General features: G+C 40.1%; 1 protein-coding gene across 1 annotated transcript in view; it reads right to left on the bottom strand.

The window, feature by feature from the left end:
• Positions 1 to 12,115, bottom strand: part of STXBP4 (syntaxin binding protein 4) — a 192,091-nt gene extending 179,976 nt beyond the window's left edge. The window contains 2 exon segments of the mRNA XM_030206863.1: positions 7,768 to 7,900; positions 12,003 to 12,115. Coding sequence (XP_030062723.1) covers positions 7,768 to 7,900; positions 12,003 to 12,115 — 246 coding nt within the window.
• Between the last annotated feature and the right edge of the window lie 8,998 nt (positions 12,116 to 21,113).

The following is a 21,113-nucleotide window of genomic DNA, read 5'->3' as shown; positions in this document are numbered from 1 at the left end:
ATCTTTATGAAAGACATATTCAGGACTCTCTGGTAAAATTGTACATGTGAATTTCGACTGTTGACAATTTTTTTTAAATTTGATTTTATGCATTTTCAGAATGTGGTCTTTTGTGTATGTTTATCCGTATATACATTTTTTCTTAGAATATTTTTATATTTTTTTCTTAGAATGATTACAACATTGGCATATTGATTTAAAGATTTTTTTCAATGTTGATTTGAAGGGCGATTTTAAGTCATGTTAGTGTGAAATAATTTAATGAAACTGGACAATTGATCCGTTTCTCACACAACATTGCTGTCATCATCACATAACATACAGGATAATAATAATATGTTCTTTACAGCGTTGCAAGTGCTGGGTGATGTCTTAAGAAATTACTACTATCAGACGATTTATCAGTTTCTCGCGCAACACTACCTCTACCATATAGCATATAGGATAATAATACCATGTTTGTAGTGTTACAAGTGCTGGGTGATTTTTTAAGAATTTACTAATATCGAACGATTTACCCGTTTATTGCGCAATACTACCTTCATAATACCAAATAGCATATAGGATGATACCACCACATTTTTTGTTAGCTTTTTTAAGCATTTATGAATAACAACCGGTCTTTATATAATAAGAATATATAAAAAATAAATATACACACAAACCTTTTATTTTGAAAATTAATAGATTTTATAAAAGAAAAAAATGTTCAGCACATTCACATTTTTATATGTTTTGATAAGTATATACACAAATAAATCTCTTATTTTGGAAAATTAATAGATTTTATAAAAAAAGAAAAAATTTCTGTACATTCATGTTTTTTTTATATGTTTTGATAAGTATATATGTACATTTTGTCTACTATTTCTTTGTGTATCTCTTACTTATTGTTGGAGTGTAATGTTTTTATAGATTTGTGTTTGGTATATGTGCATGTTCTTATTTATGATTATGTATAACTGATATATTTTTATGTTATTTTATGTTGTGATAAAATTACATCCAGGATAGTTGGGTTAAGGCAGTTTCAGTCTGAAATATAAGTCCCAGAAGGCATTGCAGGCAAGGAGCCAGGGGGTGAGATGAAGAACCGGGACTGGACTCCTAGCTGTACTAGGGGAAGACATGGGTGTAAGCTGGCAGGATGTGCAGACTGGCTGCCACTAGGGGGAAAGAGAGACAGGAAACCCTGTGTGCAGGTGCTCATCATTAGTCTAATGCTTAACTTAGTTAGTATGGGTGTGGGGGAAGCTAATGGAAGGAGAATGATTGGTTGTGAGAGCAGAAGCCAGGGACTGATAAGGAGTCCCAGAAGAGAGTAGAAGGTAGAAACTGCTGCTTTGTGATTTAACTGTGATGATGAATTGAAAGAACTGTTTCTGTTTGGAATTGAACTACTGTTTATTGTGCACTGGATAAAGAGCCCAGACTGGAGCTGACTGTGAGCCTGTATTGAATCCTGATATGTGCTGATAGCCTACTGCTTAAAGGGGACTATTTGCCACACACTTTCAGGTGGCTTATATGTGCTTAAGATTGATGGTGAATGCTGCTGTTGGAACTGTGTATTAGGTCTACTAGAAACCTGCATGGAATAAAGTCCTTAAGATTGAAGTTGCTGGTGGACATTTATTTCTTGACTGTACCAGAAGCCTGTGGCTGGAGGAGATTGTTCTATCCTTGGCTGCACTTAGAGGTGCCTGCTTACAATATTAGACCCCTGAGGCAGGCGCTAGTGCGCCGAAACATGCAGCCCGTGTCGGGTCTATCTTTTTGTTTATCCCAACCCTGAAGGCCCACTGTTGCTTTTTTTGTTTTTGAAATACCAACACACACTTGCATCCGTTGGTATTGTAGATTTTGACATTTACAAACCTGGGGCTGCTGCCACCACCAAATGCATGAGCACACATGTCTATTACTGCATATATTTTATAAAAGGCTCTACATTGACAGAATTTGATATGCCCTGACCTGGAGGTCTCAATTCCGATTTCTACAGTCTATCTAAAATCTCCCTTCACATATCTATTCAATACAGTATGATTCATACCTTTAAACTTTGGCAATACTGCACTGAACAGAGCTGCACACAGATACATAAAAACATATTAGACTCTGATGATGCAGCCCTGTAATCAGAAGCAGTGTTTGAACACAGAACTCCAGATCATGCAAAACCTTGTACTGCTATAACAACTGCTGTATCAGCCTAGGACTTAAAGGCTCTATAAAAGAACAGATCTAAAGCCAAACTCTTAGGAAATATAGAAAATGAAGGCATATAAAAAACAACCAAGTGAGGGCTGAACACAAGGATTCCATGAAGAACCCAGGAGACGATGAGAGAGTGGGAAGATGAAGAAGACTCAGCAGTCCGCCATGGACTAATAAGAAGTGCATCGCTGTGAGTGTTACATCACTTTTTGTGTTGTTTTTAACTTGCTTTTATAAAATACATTTCATTTACAGTCTTTTTAAAGACCTCTTCATTACCTTTTTGGTAGCTATTAAATAATCATGCTTGAATCACTTATTGTAAGACTCTTGAGGAAGGCTCTGGCCGAAACACAATGCCGTGCCAAGTCTTTGATGAAAGAAGTGTTTTACACAGCTGTAGAACTTTGTGTTCATAATAAAGCATTGTTTTATTGTCAATCCTGTTGTGTGCTGAGTCTTCTTCCGCTTCCCACTCTCTCGTTTTCGGCAGATAAAAGACACAATGGCCTATTAAATCTGCCCTTCCAATCCCTTCCTCTCCCTCAGAGATCTGTGCTTGTCCCATGCTTTCTTAAATTCAGATACTCCACTGCCAGCACTGGGAAACCCTTCCATGTATCCACCACCTTGTTAAATAAAAATTCCTTTTTGATTACTCCTCAGTCTACCCCAGTGTAAATAATATATCAAAACTAATTCACCTCAGAACTCCAGTTATATTATTTTCTTTTACAAAGGAAAATGCTTCTTGAAATGTTAAGATATTGTACTTGCTCCAAATTATTCTCATTTTCCTTTGCTGGGCAAGATTGTTAAGCATGCCTTATCACAGAATGAATGCTGCCCTCTTGTGGAAAGAGACCAAATTCTTTTTTTTTTTTTTAATCTGGAGAAAATAATGGGTCTGATTTTCAGCAGTGGTGCTGTATTTTATTTGTATAATCGGTAGTACTACTTGTTTTAAGTGGTGCCACTGAATACTGTACTAAATAAGTTATCTGGAGAACAGGTCAATTTCACCACTTTCTGGATAACAGCTTAAGTAGTAGCCAAAGGAATTTTGATCCTCAGTCCTTTGGGAATGATGTCATTCTTCTTGCAGATTGTCAGAAAGTAAAGATGACTGTTCACTTTTGTTTCTTTTTCCAAAAGTTTGTTCATTTGCTTTTTCATGCGGCTGTATGCGGTTATCTTCCATCTTAAGTAGAGAGGTGTGGTAGCCGTGTTAGTCCACTTTTAGAGGTAATCAATAGAAATCAAACAAAATAAAACATGGAAAAGAAAATAAAGATGATACCTTTTTCATTGTACATAACATAATACATTTCTTGATTAGCTTTCGAAGGTTGCCCTTCTTCATCAGATTGGAAATAAGCAAATGTGGAAGATGACAGAATATATAAGAGAAACATCCAAGCATTTCATTGACAGTCTAACAGGGTGGGGTGGGTAGGAGGTATGCATGGGAACATCAAAGCATTTCATTGATAGTCTAACAGGATGGGTGTGGGTAAGTGAGGGAAGAGGGAGATAAACAGAGAAATACAACTTTATGGTTTATAATGGGCTAGAAAACCCAGATCTTTGTTAAGTCCTGTCTGTTGGCCGTCTGAAGAAGAAGCGTGTTCAACTCCGTTTGGTATTCCAACAGAGTCCTCCAATGATCCCGACGGCGAGATCCCATAACACAGCCTTCTCTGTCACGGGCCTTACGTTTATAATGGGAATAACTTATTATTTCTCCCCTTAGAACCGCTTTTGCTGCATCCCAATACAATACAGGATGAGCCTCATGTTCTACATTCAGAGTCTTATAGGATTCCCAACACTTCAACATCCTCTCCCGAAACATAGGGTCCTTATATAACTCAATGGGGAACCGCCAATGCCCGCCTCGTAGCCCAATGTGCCCTAAATCCCAATCCATCCACACCAAGGCATGATCTGATAAAGCATAGGATCCTATATCCAATTTCTGCACTCTGCTAAACTCCCCCCTGGTTACCAGCAAATAGTCGATTCATGCCTGGGTAGAATGCGCTCGAGATAAATGAGTATAATCCCTATCTGATGGGTGCAGCTCCCTCCAAATATCAACAAGGTCCAACAACTGACTTAAACCTTTGTTAGCGTAATAACCAGACATAGGTCCTGATGTTGACTTATCCATACCAGGGTCCCACATGGCATTAAAGTCTCCCCCCACCACCAAGGGAGCGCACACATGAGAAGTCAGTGCTTTAGTCACATGTTTGTAGAATTTCTTATCACATTGGTTTGGGGCATAAATGTTACATATGTAAACTGTATGCTTGTTGATGACCGCCTTAAAGAAAATAAAACATCCTACAGGATCTGCTTCTATGGTCTGGCCCTCTTCAGCCACCCCCTTTTTAAACAAAATGCCCCCCCCCCCTTTCTTCCCCTGGGCTGCCGCTGCCACACAGTCTCCCACCCACCATGTTTTTAACTTAGCATGCTCCATCGAATTGAGATGAGTCTCCTATAACAGGGCCACGTCCACTTTATGCCTGTGCATATGTTGTAATATTTTAGATCTTTTAATTGGCGAATGTATCTCCCCCCCACACACACATTCCAAGTTATCAATTTTACCATGTCATACTGGTAAGGATCGCTTTCAACGTAACTACTGTTATAGTATTCAGTGGTGAGAGATGTCCCAGCCTCCATCCCCCAGCCAACATCTTTGCCAATCTAATCCATCTCTCCTCATCTTGCCAGTACTTCACCCTTAACCTCCAAATCCCAAATATCTCCTGAAGCCTAAGCCCCATTTCCCAACCCCTCTGCCCTCCTCCCCCCTTCCTCCCCTCCCCCAATCCCCATCCCCCAACAGTGTTCCCCCCCATAGGAACAATCACTTCAAACACCTCCCCACCAACCCCCGTTACATACTTTATAAAACAAAACTAATCGCAACTTGCAAAAGCAGAAGCAAACAACAGTCAACAAAAAGCCCCCACCCATATATCCATCCATACGCACCCCCTCACATCCAACAACCGGGGCTTTCCCAAGCTCCCTCCAAGCACGCTTAATCCTGTGTCCTCTGTGAGTCAATGACCAAGAAATTAGAGGCCTTTGAACGCCGACCACAGCGTCATCGGGGCCTTAAAAAGAAAAAAGCCCAAAGTCTTTACTTCAGTACTTCCCTCAATCCATATTCTCCCTTCGTAATAGTATTATATTGAATGTCCCCATGAAATCTTTCTTCCCAGTGAGAGTCACTCCCTTGCCAGATCCTCTAGGTATTCCCTCAGGCCGTCCTCGATCATTCCCCGTCTGTGCCTTCCACTCATGCAAGAAAGGTATATGATTGAGTCGAACCCCCATGTGTAAGTTTGAGGGTAGCTGGGTATATCAATACAAATTTAAAGTTGAGGGCAAACAACTTCAAGCAAATGGGGGGGAAAGCTCTGCGCCGCTACCCCTGCGAGGTAATCTTGGAAGCGCAAACTTTTCTGGTTGTCATATTTCAATGTTTTCCCCGCTCGGAGTGCTTGTAATATCTCGTTTCTGATCAAAGTTCAAAAGCCTTAAAATAAGCACCCTAGGTCTATGGTGTGCCTGTGCCCTCGGTCCCAGTCTGTGAGCTCTTTCAATACGCAAGGTGCCATTACCTTCTGGAAGTTGGAGCTCCTTAGAAATCCACTGTTCCAGAAAACCAGGCAAGTTTTTATCCGGTACCGCTTCTGGCAGACCTACCAGCCTCAAGTTGTTCCTGCGGGACCCGTTTTCTAGATCCTCCACTTTGGCCTATAGATCCGCTACTCTCTTCTGTAGTGCGCTCTGTTCTTCCTCTACTACCGTGACCCTATCTTCCACCGCTGCTGTTCGAGTCTGGAAGGCCACACAGTCTTTTGAAAGTTCTTCCATTTGGGCGTGCAATCGCTCCAATTTAGTATCTATAGGAGCTAATCGCCTCTCAAGCAGATCTTCCAGGACTACAGTCATTTCTGAGGTAATCTCCGCAATCCACGTTGAGGAAATTGTAGGGGCAGCTGAGCTCGAAGGCGCCACCATTTTGTCCTCCACCGTTTTTTCTCGGGCTTTTCCCTTGTGCGCTGCTCTCGCCGCCATAGTCTCGTCGCCAAACCAAATCAACTGCTGTAAAACTGGTCCGGTTCTCACCAGGGTTTGAAAAGATTTAGTGCGCTGCAAAGGTCGCGGGAGTTGCTTGTGGGCCCGGAGAGACTGAAAGTAGCGTATTCCCCCGAGCATAACGTCACGTGATCCCCAGCTCTCTATTTTAAAAGAAAGCCATTTATGCACTCAGTGCTGCCACTGGTCACATAAGCAAGTTTGGATATCAGACCCAAAATTTATAGCATGTTAGTCTTGTTTTTGGATTCTCTTCATCTTTAAAGAAAGAGACTCAAGGTGTGTTAGAAGAATTAAATTCTTTTTTTTTTTTTTTAATTTTATTTATTTATTTAAATTTTCCAATATATCACCACATAAAGTGAATATGCAATCGGCATTATTTAACATTAGGAAACAAAAATGATAAGTATATATCTTTACAGCCCATTTGTCCACAAGTTAAAGAAATTTGATTCCAAGATTAAGGAAACTAAAAAAGAAAAAAAATACAAAAATTAATAATCAATAGATGCTTCCTCTGGTTCAGACCCCAGCCTGCTAAATCAGGGAAGGTTTACTATATTCACATCAACTCTTGCATCAATAAACTCCTTCAACTGTTTTGGTTCTACAAACTGAAAATGTTTACCCTCAAGCATCACATTACAAAAACAAGGAAATCGCAAAACAAAATTTGCTCCCAATGCCACCACCCTGGGGCGAAGTTCCAAAAAGGCCCTTCATCTCATCTGTGTAGGCCGTGAGAGATCTGGAAAGATACGGACCTTTGAGCCCAAAAACAGATTTTCTAAGTGTCTCAATGAAAGCCGTAGTACGGCATTCCTATCAGGCTCCAACGCAAAAGTGGCAAGCAGAGTTAACCTCTGAGTAACTATTTCTAATGAGCTTTCTAGGAATGAGGTAAGATTCATTCCCTCCCCTATTACGGGGGGTTTCCTACCACCACTCCAGTACTCCCGATGTAATAAGCCCGTGTAATGGGAGGGAGTGAGTCCTTGTCCATTCCCAGGATGTCCACCAAATATTTTTTAACCATCTCCAAAGGAGAAATTAACGACGATTTGGGAAAATTAAGAAACCTAAGGTTAAATCTTTTAGTCTGATTTTCAAGGTATTCAAGAAGAATTAAATTCTTTTAAAGTTCTGTGTTCTGCTCCCACCCACTCAATATGCAACAGAGCTTGCACCCTGTTCCTCCTGCCTGGAATGAAGGGGAACCAGGACACACGTGATCAGACCTCAAACAGGGCTTCCAAATCACTCCAGGTTTTCTCAGACTGATCCAGTTCTGTTTTTACCCCACTAACCTGCATGGATTTACCAAACTATGGGATTCAGATCTGGACAAATGGGTGAATTTGCTTTGTTTTCTACAGGAATAAAGGAAGAAGGGAAACAGTATCCCGTAATTATTACCCTGTGGCAGTCTCCTCCAGGGATGACTTTCAGAATATACACCAAGGGTCCTTCAGTTCTGTTAATTCCACCCACAATGTTCAAGCCTAGGCCTGTTTCCTTGGTGACAGCGATTATCTGAAAGGTGCTGTCACTAAGATAAAACAAAATCAACAGTAAAGGTCAAGGAACAGCCTGTAGTACAGCCAGCAACAACAACAACAAAAATAAGACTGTTGGAGTAGCAGAATGGGATGCGAGGCTTAATTAAGAGTTCTTTAATGGGCACAGAAAATTCTTTTCAACGGTTATGTAATCCTAAGAGTACCAAGAGCTACTTATCAGTCATGAGGCGGTCATTTTATAAAGGCTTTTAGTTATATCTACAGTATTGGGGCAATTCTATAAGGAGTGTCACAATTCTGGTGCCCAAAAAGCGAGCGCTAAGCCAGTATTCACTAACGACCAAATTGCGCACCAAAGCCATTACAGAATGGTATCTTAAAACAGCAAAGATGCACCTATCTTTCGTGCCTGCTCTATGGCAGGCATAACTGCTCACACCTAAATGTGGCAGAAATGCATATAACTGTCAGTATTCTATAAAGTGTGCACTCAAGTAGTCGGCACACCCCGTCCCACCTTGCGCACTATAGGATTTAGGCCAACTATAGGGGCATACCTCACTAACTCATGTAACTGCTAATTAGTGCCAATTAGTTCTAACTGGCACCAAATATTGATAATTAGTGGCACTTAAGAGCAAATTTAGACCCAATTTACGTGCATGAGTGAAATATTCTAAAGAATACGCTAACATTTTCACAGGTAACTGTGTAAAACACCGCTTATAAAAATAACCCCATGTAAAGGTATGCATGAAATCAAGAACATGCCTCAAAGGGGCATTTTCGAAAGGGATGTCCAAATTTTGATGCGGACGTCCTTGCAAAATGTTCCCATCCAGGGGTGGGGAAACCTGTATTTTCGAAACAAGATGGACATCCATCTTTTGTTTCGATAATATGGTCAGGGACGCCGAAATCCTTAAATTTGGATTCTATGTAAGGCATCGTAAATGTAGGCATGTCAAAATAACGCACACAGCGCTAGTCTGTTAAAAGCGTCTACAGTACAGAATAGCACATAGGCCAGGAGAAAACACATACATTTAGGTGCAGCCATTTACGCCACCGAAAACCTGGTATAAATGCCAGCCCTAAATGTATTCGTGTTCCCCCAAATTCTATAACGCCCGTAAATGTAATTGACAACCCCAACATGCCTACACTCCTCCCATGGCTATGCCTCCTTTTCAGCTACGAACGGTGGAATTTATGCACGCTTCTTTTTAGAATACATCTAAATATAAACATGCATGAATTCCAATTATTGCTAATTATCATGACTAATTGGCTCATTACTCAATTGACTGGCATGCGTAAATTGGCCACGTACCCAATTTAATGTGCACTACTCGCCATGCCCGATATAGAATCTGGCCCCTTGGGCGTAGGCATGATGGAGGCTTGATTTAGGCAAAGTCACGCTTTACACCTGCTCCCAAGCTGGTGTTAATGTACGCAGGTTAATTATTGCTGCAAATTATGCAGCACTCATGGGCCTATGCATCTTTATAAAACAGGCTTTAAATTACACTGGTCACCTGTCAAACAAATTCTGAATATAGGAATAGCCATACTGGGTCAGACCAATGGTCCATCTAGTCCAGTATCCTGTTTCCAAACAGTGAACAAGCCAAGTCACAAGTACCTGGCAGAAACCCAAATCATGGCAACACTCCATACTACAAGTCCCAGGGCAAGCAGTGGCTTCCCCCATGTCTATCACAATGGAAGACTATGGACGTTTCCTCCAGGAATTTGCCCAAACCTTTTTTAAACCCAGATACGCTAACCACTGTTACCCCATTCTTTGGCAACGAGTTTCACAGATTAACTATCCTGTGAGTGAAAAAAATATTTCCTCCTATTTGTTTTAAAAAATATATTTTAATGTAATGTCGTTGAGTGTCCCCTGAGCTTTGTAATTTTGAAAGAGTGAAAAACTGATTCATTTTTACCCATTCTACAGTACTCAGGTTTATATAGACCTCAATCATATCCTCCCCCCCCAGCCGTCTCTTTTCCAATCTAAAGAGTCCTAATCTCTTTAGCCTTTCCTCAAATGGGAGGAGTTCCATCCCTCTTATCATTTTGGTCACTGAATCTTTTCTAATTCCACTATATCTTTTCTTAGATACGACAACCAGAACTGAACACAATACTCAAAGTGAGGTCGTACCATGGAGCAATACAGAGGCATTATAATATTCTTGGTTTTGCATCCCTTTCCTAATAATTTCTAGCATTGTTTGCTTTTTTGGCCGCTGCTGCACACCGGGCAGAAAATGTCAGCATACCATCTACAATGACACCTAGATCTATTTCTTGGGTGCTGACTCCTAAGATGGACCCTAGCATCAGGTAACTATGATTCGGTTTATTCTTCTCAATGTACATCACTTTGCACTTGTCCACATTACATTTCTGTAATTTGGATGACCAGTCTTCCAGTTTCCTAAGGTCTTCCCGAAATATTTCACAATCCGCATGTGTTTTTGACAACTTTGAATAGTTTTGTGTCATTTGCAAATTTAATCACCTCACTCATCATTCTGATTTCTAGATCATTTATAAATATGTTGAATAGTACCGGTCCCAGTACAGATCCCCGCGGACTCCACTGCTCATCCTCCTTCACTGAGCAAAATGGCCTTAATCCTATCCTCTGTTTTCTGTCATATAATCAATTCCTAACCCAGAGAAGGACATTGCCTCCTCTCCCATGAATTTTTAATTTTCTCAGGAGTCTCTCATGAGGAACTTTGCCAAAAGCTTTCTGAAAATAGTAGTAGTAGATGACGGCAGAAAAAGACCTGCACGGTCCATCCAGTCTGCCCAACAAGACAAAATCTAGATATACTACACCAACCGGCTCACCATTATCCACATGTTTATTCACGCCTTCAAAGAAATGAAGCAAATTGATGAGGCAAGACTTCCTTTGACTGAACCCATGCTAACTCTGTCCCATTAACATAGTAACATAGTAGATGACGGCAGAAAAAGACCTGCATGGTCCATCTAGTCTGCCCAAGATAAACTCATATCTTGAATTTGTACCTGTCTTTTTCAGGGCACAGACCGTATAAGTCTGCCCAGCAGTATTTCCCGCCTCCCAACTACCAGTCCCGTCTCCCATCACCGGCTCTGGTACAGACCGTATAAGTCTGCCCTCCCCTATCCTGGCCTCCCAACCACCAACCCCTCTTCCCCCCACCTGCTCCGCCACCCAATTTCAGCTAAGCTTCTGAGGATCCATTCCTGCTGCACAGGATTCCTTTATGCATATCCCATGCATGTTTGAATTCCGTTACCGTTTTCATCTCCACCACCTCCCGCGGGAGGGCATTCCAAGCATCCACCACCCTCTCCGTGAAAAAATACTTCCTGACATCTTTTTTGAGTCTGCCCCCCTTCAATCTCATTTCATGTCCTCTCGTTAAAATCATGTTTGTTTATTATGTGTTCCGTAATGTTATTTTTTATAATCATTTCCACTATCTTGCCCGGCACTGATGTCAGGCTTACTAGTCTGTAATTTCTTGGATCACCACGGAAGCCTTTTTAAAAGTCAGCGTTAACATTGGCCACCCTCTAATCTTCAGACACTATGAACGACTTTAATGGCTGGTTACAGGTCACCAACAGCAGATCAGCAATGTTTGAGTTCTTTCAGTACTCTGGGGTGTATACCATCTGGTCCAGGTAATTTATCACTCTTTAACTTGTCTGACTCAGTAGGTCTTTCAGATTCACCGAGATTTCTTTCAGTTCCTCCACATCATCACCCTTGAAAACCATTTCCATTACAGGTAGATCTCTTACATCTTCTTCCGTAAAGACTGAAGCAAAGAATTCATTCAATCTCTCCGCTATGGCCTTGTCCTCTCCTAGTGCCCCTTTTGTTACTTCACAATCTAACGGTCCCAGATTCCTTCAAAGGCTTTCTACTTTGATGTACCTGAAAAAGGTGTTACTATGGGGCTCATTTTCAAAACACTTAAACTTACAAAGTTCTATAGGATACAGTGTAACTTTGTAAGTCTAAGTGCTTTGAAAATATGCTTCTGAGTTTTTTTGTCTCTGTGTGAAGTTTTTTTCATATTCTCTTTTGGTCTTCTTTATCAATACTTTGCATCTAGCATGTGTTGTGTCTTATTTTCTTCATTCATATCCTTTTTCCATTCTTCGAAGGATGTTCTTTTATCATCTGCCAAGGGCTTTGAGATCTGCCAATATGGCATTGCTGGACGTGTCCTCCTTTCATATAGTTAGAGGTATATCAATCCTCACTTTTCTATACAGTTGGTCCTAAATTACAGAATACCTTGCCATCACACTAAGAATGTTGCAGAATACGGAGCCGATTAAAAAAAAGGACTGAAAACAATGTTATTCCAGCAGGCTTATGGCGAGAATTAAAATTTTAGGAGGAGCAACCAAGGAGATTAATTACGAGCTTAGATATGTGGATATCACATTTATGATGAAGTTTCATATACAATGTTGAACTACATTATCTTGGTGCAATAACTGTGTGTAGGATAATTTGCATTGAAGTGTTGTTCTAATGTATTGTTTGTCTTATTGGTTTAAATTATGTATGTACTGTTATTATCGGCCAAGAATATACGATTGTGCGGATTATAAATGCTAAAATAAATTAATGTGTGCCTGATTAGCCAACCTAGGTGACCTGTTATAAAATTACTCTGAACTAGGAATGAAAACAGATGTTCCGTATACCCTAGACATAAATAAATGAATAAACAAAAGCAAATAAATACTTGCAGTGAGATGCACTATTAATTATACACTGAGTTTTTAACCCACACGTTTCATTAATAAACCCATTTAATTGCAATCAGCAGAAAACTAGCTAAGGGCCCTGTTTACTAAGGCGTGTTAGCATTTTTAACGCACCTACAATTAGCATGCATGCACTGTGTAGGCACCTATAGGGATATTGTAGGCGTACACATGGTTAACGTGCGTACATGGTTAACACACGTTAAAAGCGTTAACGCACCTATAACGCAGCTTAGTAAACAGGGGCCTAAGGTTGTTGTTGACTGCCAGGGGGTATTTGAATTTTAGGAGGCCTTTAAAAACGTATTCATTTCAGAAATGTGTCACTGGAGGGTGATGGGTGGGTTGGGGAGGTTTATGATCTATATTGACTATTTCCTGTTTATGACCAGTTTTGTTTTTTTTTATTGTGATCTGCAACAAACTGCAAGGTGTTTGCGAAATATAAGAATAAAGTTATGTTACCATTTCAACCAAGATGTCACAGGTTTCCCTCACACATTATAACACAGTAACCCCCAAAATCTGTATAGGCTGTCTAAATTTAGACATGCAATTTTGGAAACAGATTGCAGATATGCATGAAAATAATTTGTTCCAAATTGGTGATAATAATTAGCCTTAACAAGCAATAATTGGCACTAATTAGTGGTTACGTGCACTATAACCTGCACACCTAATTCATCTCTCACTCAACTCCACAGGGGATGTGGCCAGAGGAAGGGCATGGACCTTTCTGGGATTTAGGAGCGAAATTATAGAGTACTTCCCTTTCCATACCTGACAGGCCTAAATGCTCACGCCTACAGTTAAGCGCGAAAATGATTCAAGCTACTATTCTATAAAGAGAGTTCTGTGCCAAACTCGTACAGAATTCAAGCTTAATGTGCATCAGCCCGGCACCTAACTTTGGGTGTCCTATACAGAATTCCCCCTTAAATATTTGACAGGGATCATTTGACCCAGCTGCACTACTGATTGACCATCCCTACACTCCAGGTTAATTTAAGAATTTTAAAAAAGCCTTCTTTATTCATAAGCTGAGGTGTGTAGTGCTGTCCTGTCTTCACAAATCTGCCAGCTAGTTGTAAAGCCTGCAAGTAACATAGTAAATGACGGCAGATAAAGACCTGAATGGTCCATCCAGTCTGCCCAACAAGACATACTCATTTTACATGGTATGTAATACTTTATATGTATAGCAGAGTTTGATTTGTCCCTGCCTTTCTCAGGTATAAATCTTATATTCAGTTTCTACAGGGAAAGGGCATGTGTACTTTTAAAACTGCCACAGACAGGGTACCCACTGTCTTTCCATACAGGGAAAAAGTTTCTGGAAAATAATACGTGAAGTTTTAAAAATATGGTTTAAAAACATGGAAAAGTATGTGAACTGTGCAATGACAACTCTCAAGGGGTAATTCTGTACATGCTAAGTGAGAATTCTATAACAGCAATTACACATGCAATTCAGTTACATGCACAACTGCCGCATTTATACATTTAACATTAGGTGCAAGCAGTAGCTCTATGGCAGGCGTAATGCTCGCACCTAAATGCGGAAAGTTATGCACGTAACAGACAGTATTCTGAAAGTTTAGCACACAACTGTTTGTCATGACCCTTTACCTCCCACACCCTTCTCGCAGTTATGTGCTGTAGAATTTAGACGCTAATATTACAGAATAGCACCTAAATGATGTTATACATGTAACTGTAAACTACTGTCAATTAGTATCAATTAACTCCAATTATTGGTTGGGTGTCAGTGCCAAGTGACACTGAATCAACCATTTACATGCATAGCTGCTACTATTCTACACCCTGCGCATGCAAATGTGTGCCCAAGGCGTAAATTATTGAAAACCTATTTAAGCATACAATAATAATCCATCCTAAATGCCAATTAACAATTGTATCTATGCAAATGTATTCATTAAGCCTTGTTTTTTGCTAAAGTATCTTGATTTGTAGTTTTAATGTTCCTAATTGTTCAAGTTAATCTTTTACGAACGAAATTAACCTAATACCTTTCAATTCTTATTATAATTTAAAATCTTTCCTTCCTGTAACCAAATTCACTCTGTATCCTCTACCTTAACTATGTATTTGTCTTCTCCGGAACTGGTATTCATCATTTACAGATCTATGTAAGCCACATTGAGCCTGCAAATAGGTGGGAAAATGTGGGATACAAATGTTAAAAATAAATAAATAAATAAATAAATAAAGATTATAGAGTGAGGGTGTTACTGTTTGCCAAAAGGGGAGGGGATTTTCAGCCAGTCTATTCACACGCATAAAGAGTCTTGTAAATTCTCTAGGAGGACAAATGTGAACTTCTAAAAGCTACCAGCAGACATAAAACCACCATCTACCACAAATCTAGCAATAAAGGATTTAAAAAAGTTACTTCACAACTTGAGTTGTTGTGGCCATGGCAAGATGACTTCCATTGGAGTTTTCGACAATGTACCTTGAACAGCTAGAAAGTTGGTGACCTTGACAAGGATCCAGAAGAAATGAAGTTCATAGGGCTTTTCTAGAAGAAATAAGAGTTGCAAGATGAAAATATTGTTAAAGGAAACATTTATTTATTTATTTATTGCATTTGTATCCCACATTTTCCCACCTATTTGCAGGCTCAATGTGGCTTACAGTGTGTCGTTGTTAGTAGATTAGGAGATAACAGTTAGTGTTACATAGGAGTAGTACGATCGAAATTCAGATAAGTAACTATAAGTAGACAACATTAATGATAACAGGTAAGATGGAGATATCATAGAAAATAACGTGATCGAAATTCAAACTAGTAGATATAAGCAAGAGCATTGTAGATAACAGGTAAGGTTATGATGTGTTACTTTATAATTGCTGCTCTTATTTGGTATGCCTTGTTGAATAGGTGGGTCTTCAGGGATTTGCGAAAGTTGGTTAGTTCATATGTTGTTTTTAAGCTGCGCGGCAATGCGCTCCACAACTGTATACTCAGGTAGGAGAAGTTAGACGCATGCGTTAGTTTGTATTTTAGGCCTTTACAACTGGGGAAATGCAGATTCAGGAATGTTCGAGATGACTTTTTAGAATGCTACAGTATCAATCTTGAAAAAATTCATTACAGCACAAATAGCCAGGAGTGGAAAGCAAATCCTCTGCCCAGCCGTCATTCAAGTACACTCAAAACAAAGCAAACAAATTGTTTATTGATGGCAGCATTTTTATTTGATCCTACTTATATTTTCAAGCATGCCAGCTTCTGCAACATACAAATGTAGACAGAGGAAGTATAATAACGGAATACGTTTTCATAGGTAGAAGAGTAATTTATTTTATAAATCGTAATTGGTGTGTCATTTGGAGGGGCTGGTTACAGGGACACCCTAGAATGTGTTATATTTGTGTAGAGATTTTTTTTTCTCCTGGTGAAGAGAGACACTAAAAACAGACATGTTATGAGAATCAGGTGCTCAACATTCATAGTTTATTTATTTATTTGTTACATTTGTATCCCACATTTTCCCACCTATTTGCAGGCTCAATGTGGCTTACATAGTACCAAAGAGGCGTTAGCCAAGTCAGGTAATGAAACAAATACAGGTAGTATTGTGGTTGAATAAGGAACATGTGTTTCAGTTACATTGGGGATCAAGGACTACTACTACTACTACTATTTAGCATTTATATAGCGCTACAAGGCGTACGCAGCGCTGCACAAACATAGAAGACAGTCCCTGCTCAAAGAGCTTACAATCTAATAGACAAAAAAGAAATAAAGTAAGCAAATCAAATCAATTAATGTGAACAGGAAGGAAGAGAGGAGGGTAGGTGGAGGCGAGTGGTTACAAGTGGTTACAAGTCAAAAGCAATGTTAAAGAGGTGGGCTTTCAGTCTAGATTTAAAGGTGGCCAAGGATGGGGCAAGACGTAGGAGCTCAGGAAGTTTATTCCAGGCGTAGGGTGCAGTGAGACAGAAGGCGCGAAGTCTGGAGTTGGCAGGAGTGGAGAAGGGAACAGATAAGAAGGATTTATCCATGGAGCGGAGTGCACGGGAAGGGGTGTAGGGAAGGACGAGTGTGGAGAGATACTGGGGAGCAGCAGAGTGAGTACATTTATAGGTTAGTAGAAGAAGTTTGAACAGGATGCGAAAACGGATAGGGAGCCAGTGAAGGGTCTTGAGGAGAGGGGTAGTATGAGTAAAGCGACTCTGGCGGAAGATGAGACGGGCAGCAGAGTTTTGAACCGACTGGAGAGGGGAGAGGTGACTAAGTGGGAGGCCAGCAAGAAGCAGATTGCAGTAGTCAGAGTAGGAGAGGAAAGATTAGGTAGTGTCCATTACGAGCTTTGGTTATGTTGTGTTGCAGAGTGCAGGCATTTATGTTGGGTCGGCGGGGTATGCCTTTTTGAACAGGTAGGTTTTTAATGATTTCCTGAAGCTTAGGTGGTCGCAGGTTGTCTTCACAACTTTTGGCAGTGCGTTCCATAATTGTGTGCTTATATACGAGAAGCTGGATGCATAGGTTACTTTGTATTTAAGTCCTTTGCAGTTTGGGTAGTGGAGATTTAGGTATGTTCGAGATGATCTGGTTGTGTTTCTGAGTGGTAGGTCTATAAGTTCTGTCATATATCCTGGGACTTGGCCATAGATAATTTTGTGGACTAGGGTGCAGATTTTGAAAGTAATATGTTCTTTGATTGGCAGCCAATGCAGTTTTTCTCGGAGGGGCCTGGCACTGTCCAATTGCGATTTGCCAAATATTAGTCTGGCTGCTGTATTCTGAGCGGTCTGGAGTTTCTTTTTTTTTTGTTTTGTTACATTTGTACCCCACGCTTTCCCACTCATGGCTGGCTCAATGCGGCTTACATATTGTATACAGGTACTTATTTGTACCTGGGGCAATGGAGGGTTAAGTGACTTGCCCAGAATCACAAGGAGCTGCCTGTGCCTGAAGTGGGAATCGAACTCAGTTCCCCAGGACCAGAGTCCACCACCCTAACCACTAGGCCACTCCTCCACATTAAACATGAATTACGTTGAAACCTGGGAGCATTTAAAATCTTTTATTTTCCTGTGCTTAGTTCAAAAGAAAATAGATGGCATGTGGGAACTTGCTCCTTTTTTTGTGGATTGCAGTGGTATATTATAAAAATGCACTTGATATTTTTTATTACTACTATATAAAAGACTAATATTGAATAATGAGGGCAGAGTTACCTTCATGCAGAAGTCCAGAGTCAGTCTGGCCACCTGTATTATAGAACAGTGTAGAAAAATGACCACAAAATACTGAGTTTAAAACTGCTTTTGCAACCAGTTACAATAATTTATGAGCTATTTTAGAGATAATATTCAACGTTTATTTCATGATATTTATATCTAGATATGGAAAGCTTTCAAATAAATTCAAAAGCTGTCAAATAAGTTAGAAAAAAAAAACCCAAATCTTTTGTCCTCCACCTTTTAAAGCATTGAGGCATATTTTCAAAGCACTTAGCCTTCCAAAGTTCCATAGGTGCCTATCTAAGTGGAACAGTTTTTGACTTTTTAGATGGACCATGCATAGGCAGTCCCTTATTTCTAATAATCTTTTGCTATTGTTTTCAATAGCATTTGCTATTGTTTTGGGTTTACTAAAACTGTGGCAAGTTCCACCTACTAGCTTACCTCATATAATGGGGCTAGATAGGTTCACTTCAACTCCTGTTTTCTTCGACCTCCTTGTCCCCACAGACACATGAGAAAAAAACCTCTTTTAAAACACATCTGGCTCCAAGTTATATAGTGTAACATATGATACTTTAAGATGAAATCCAGTAGTAGGTCCAAGATATTTACAAAACTGAATTTCATTGACTAAAATCAAGTAAGGAATTCAATTTTATGATTTAATGCTACACTGTTATGTAACCTAAGGATGCAAAAATGTTCACCCATTAAATTCTGAAATTCAAATAGCTAACCTTTTAAAGAATATATACCCCTGAAGAGATGTCTCCAGGTACAGGGGGAAGAACCCCCCCCGATCTGCAATGTGTCGGCAACAGCAACTGAACTTATCCCAAAGGCGATCTGTGCAGCACCCAGAAAACAGAATCTGGAATTCAACTCCTGCTTCCCACTTGCAGATATCAAACACCAAAATGCTTAAACCAGGGGAGGACAACAACCCAGTTAGGTTTTCAAGATTGATTTACATGTACTGCTTCCATTCTATCCCCCCTCCTGGCACAGTACAGGCTTTACTTACCATTTAATTTTGTAAAATGGTTACAGGGAAATTTTTATGGCCATTTCAGTGGTTTCACTAAAAATTAATATGTGGTATGGATACAAATCAAAATTCAAAAAAGGCAAACAAATCCACGTAGTATGAAATAACAATCAGGGAAAAAGCCTCAAAGAGCTTGGGGACTAAACAATGAGTCTCAACAAGCTAAACGGACAGAAAGTCCTCTCTTCATCATAGGCAAAAAAACCCTGAGGCTACAGCAGCGTAAAAATTTTTTTGCAGTAGCCAAAACACTTTAAATTTTTTGAGTTTTTTCATTAATAGATAAATTTTCAGTGCATTGAACGTTGCAATAGGAACACAGAAAAACAACTATAAGTAACTGGTTCACTTATCTGTTCAACGTTCTCAATCAAGAGCTGCTCCCCCTGTGCGGTCCCTCCAAGGTAGCCATGAAAATTGGCTATTTGAAAAATACCCACCTTCTGTGCAGGTAAAAGTATGCACGTCATTCAACAGGTTATGCAGTTTGACCTGTATACTTTGAAACTTTCCAAACTCTGCCTATTGTTCTGTTTGGAAAAAAATAACTGGAGCAAAAGGAGGTACAAATCTCTGTTGGGTATATTTTCAAGGGCAATAATCAAAGTAAAAGTAGCTGGAGTTTCACTTTGATTATTTTATTTATTTACTAGTAAAAAAGGCCCATTTCTGACACAAATGAAACGGGCGCTAGCAAGGTTTTTCTCGGATTGTGTATGTTTGAGAGAGTGTATGTGAGAGTGACTGTGTGTGAGAGAGAGTGAATATGCGAGTGTGTCCGTGAGAGAGACAGTGTGTGTGTGAGAATGAGAGTGTGTGCAAGTGCGTATGTGAGACACAGTGTGAGAAAGAGTGTGTTTCACACAGATACAGTGTGTGCGAGAGAGAGAGAGAGTGTGTGTGAGACACAGACTCTGTGAGACAGTGTATGAGACCAAGAGAGTGTGTGAGTGACTGTGTGACACATAGAGAGTGAATGTGATACAGTGTGAGACAGAGTGTGTGAGAGTGAGAGAAAGACATTGACTGTGAGAGAGAGAGTGTGTGTGTGACAGAGATAACTCTCCCCACCTCTCTGGTGTCAGCCCCCCCCCTCCCTCCCTCCCTCTCTCTTGTTTCAGGCCCCCCTTCTCTCTCTCTGGTGTCTGAGCGTTACTGTGCAGGATGCTGAGCTCTGGCTGTGCTTCAAGGAACTGACCAATCCTATTTAATAGAATGCACCTCCAACATTCTGAAGCCGAGAAACCTCGTGTGGTTGGTCACTTCTGCTTGTGACGAACCCGGAAGTACGTGATGTCAATTCAGGAGATGTGGGTTTCACCACCATGCATTTAGAACGTTGGGAGTTGTGGAGGCTTCATAGAATGTTGGAGGTGCGTTTTATATAGAGAGATATCCCACATTTTCCCACCTATTTGCAGGCTCAATGTGGCTTAGTACCATAGGCGTTCACCAAGCGGTAAAGAACAAATACAAAAGTGGTATTATGGTAGAATAAGGTTCATGTGTTACAGACACATTTGGGAATCGTAGAGAGGAAGAGTTGCTTATGTCCGTTACTAGCTTTAGTTAATTGTGTAGCAGGGTTCTGGCATTTAGGTTGTGTCAGTAGGGGTATGCCTTTTTGAATAGGTTGGTTTTTAGTGATTTCCTGAAGTTTAGATGGCCATATGGTAATGGTGCAACCCCTACAGATAAAAGTTCCAATGCAGTTTGCATCTATGAAGGCAGTTTCAATAATGCCCCCTTAACAATCTCTGATTAAAAGAAAGGAAGAAAAATAAACACCTTTTTTGTTACATGCTCGATCACCCCCACCTCATTCCTATGCTTACAGCAATCCTTTAACCAGACTGCTAAAGTGCAAATTTTGCTGGCTATAGTTTTTAACACTTGCCTACTGCCAATTTTATAAAATTCTTCTCTCAATTACAAACTTGCAAAGTTAAACCACTAGTTAAACTAGTCTAGTTTTAGGTTTTGAGAAACCAAACACCGTTTGTATAAAAGAATGTTAAGTGGCAATTAAGTTAAGCAAAGAACTGCAAAGCGGATACCTTAATATTTCATTGCAAGCACGTTCATTTATTACCCACAAAAAATTCTTGATGATCACTTACATTCCTGAGCCACTCAAATTCCTTCCCCTGTTCCACCATTAATCC

The sequence above is a fragment of the Microcaecilia unicolor genome, chromosome 6 (genome assembly GCF_901765095.1).
Source record: "Microcaecilia unicolor chromosome 6, aMicUni1.1, whole genome shotgun sequence".
Taxonomy (NCBI): Eukaryota; Metazoa; Chordata; class Amphibia; order Gymnophiona; family Siphonopidae; genus Microcaecilia; species Microcaecilia unicolor.
This window is presented reverse-complemented; position numbering and strand designations above follow the sequence as displayed.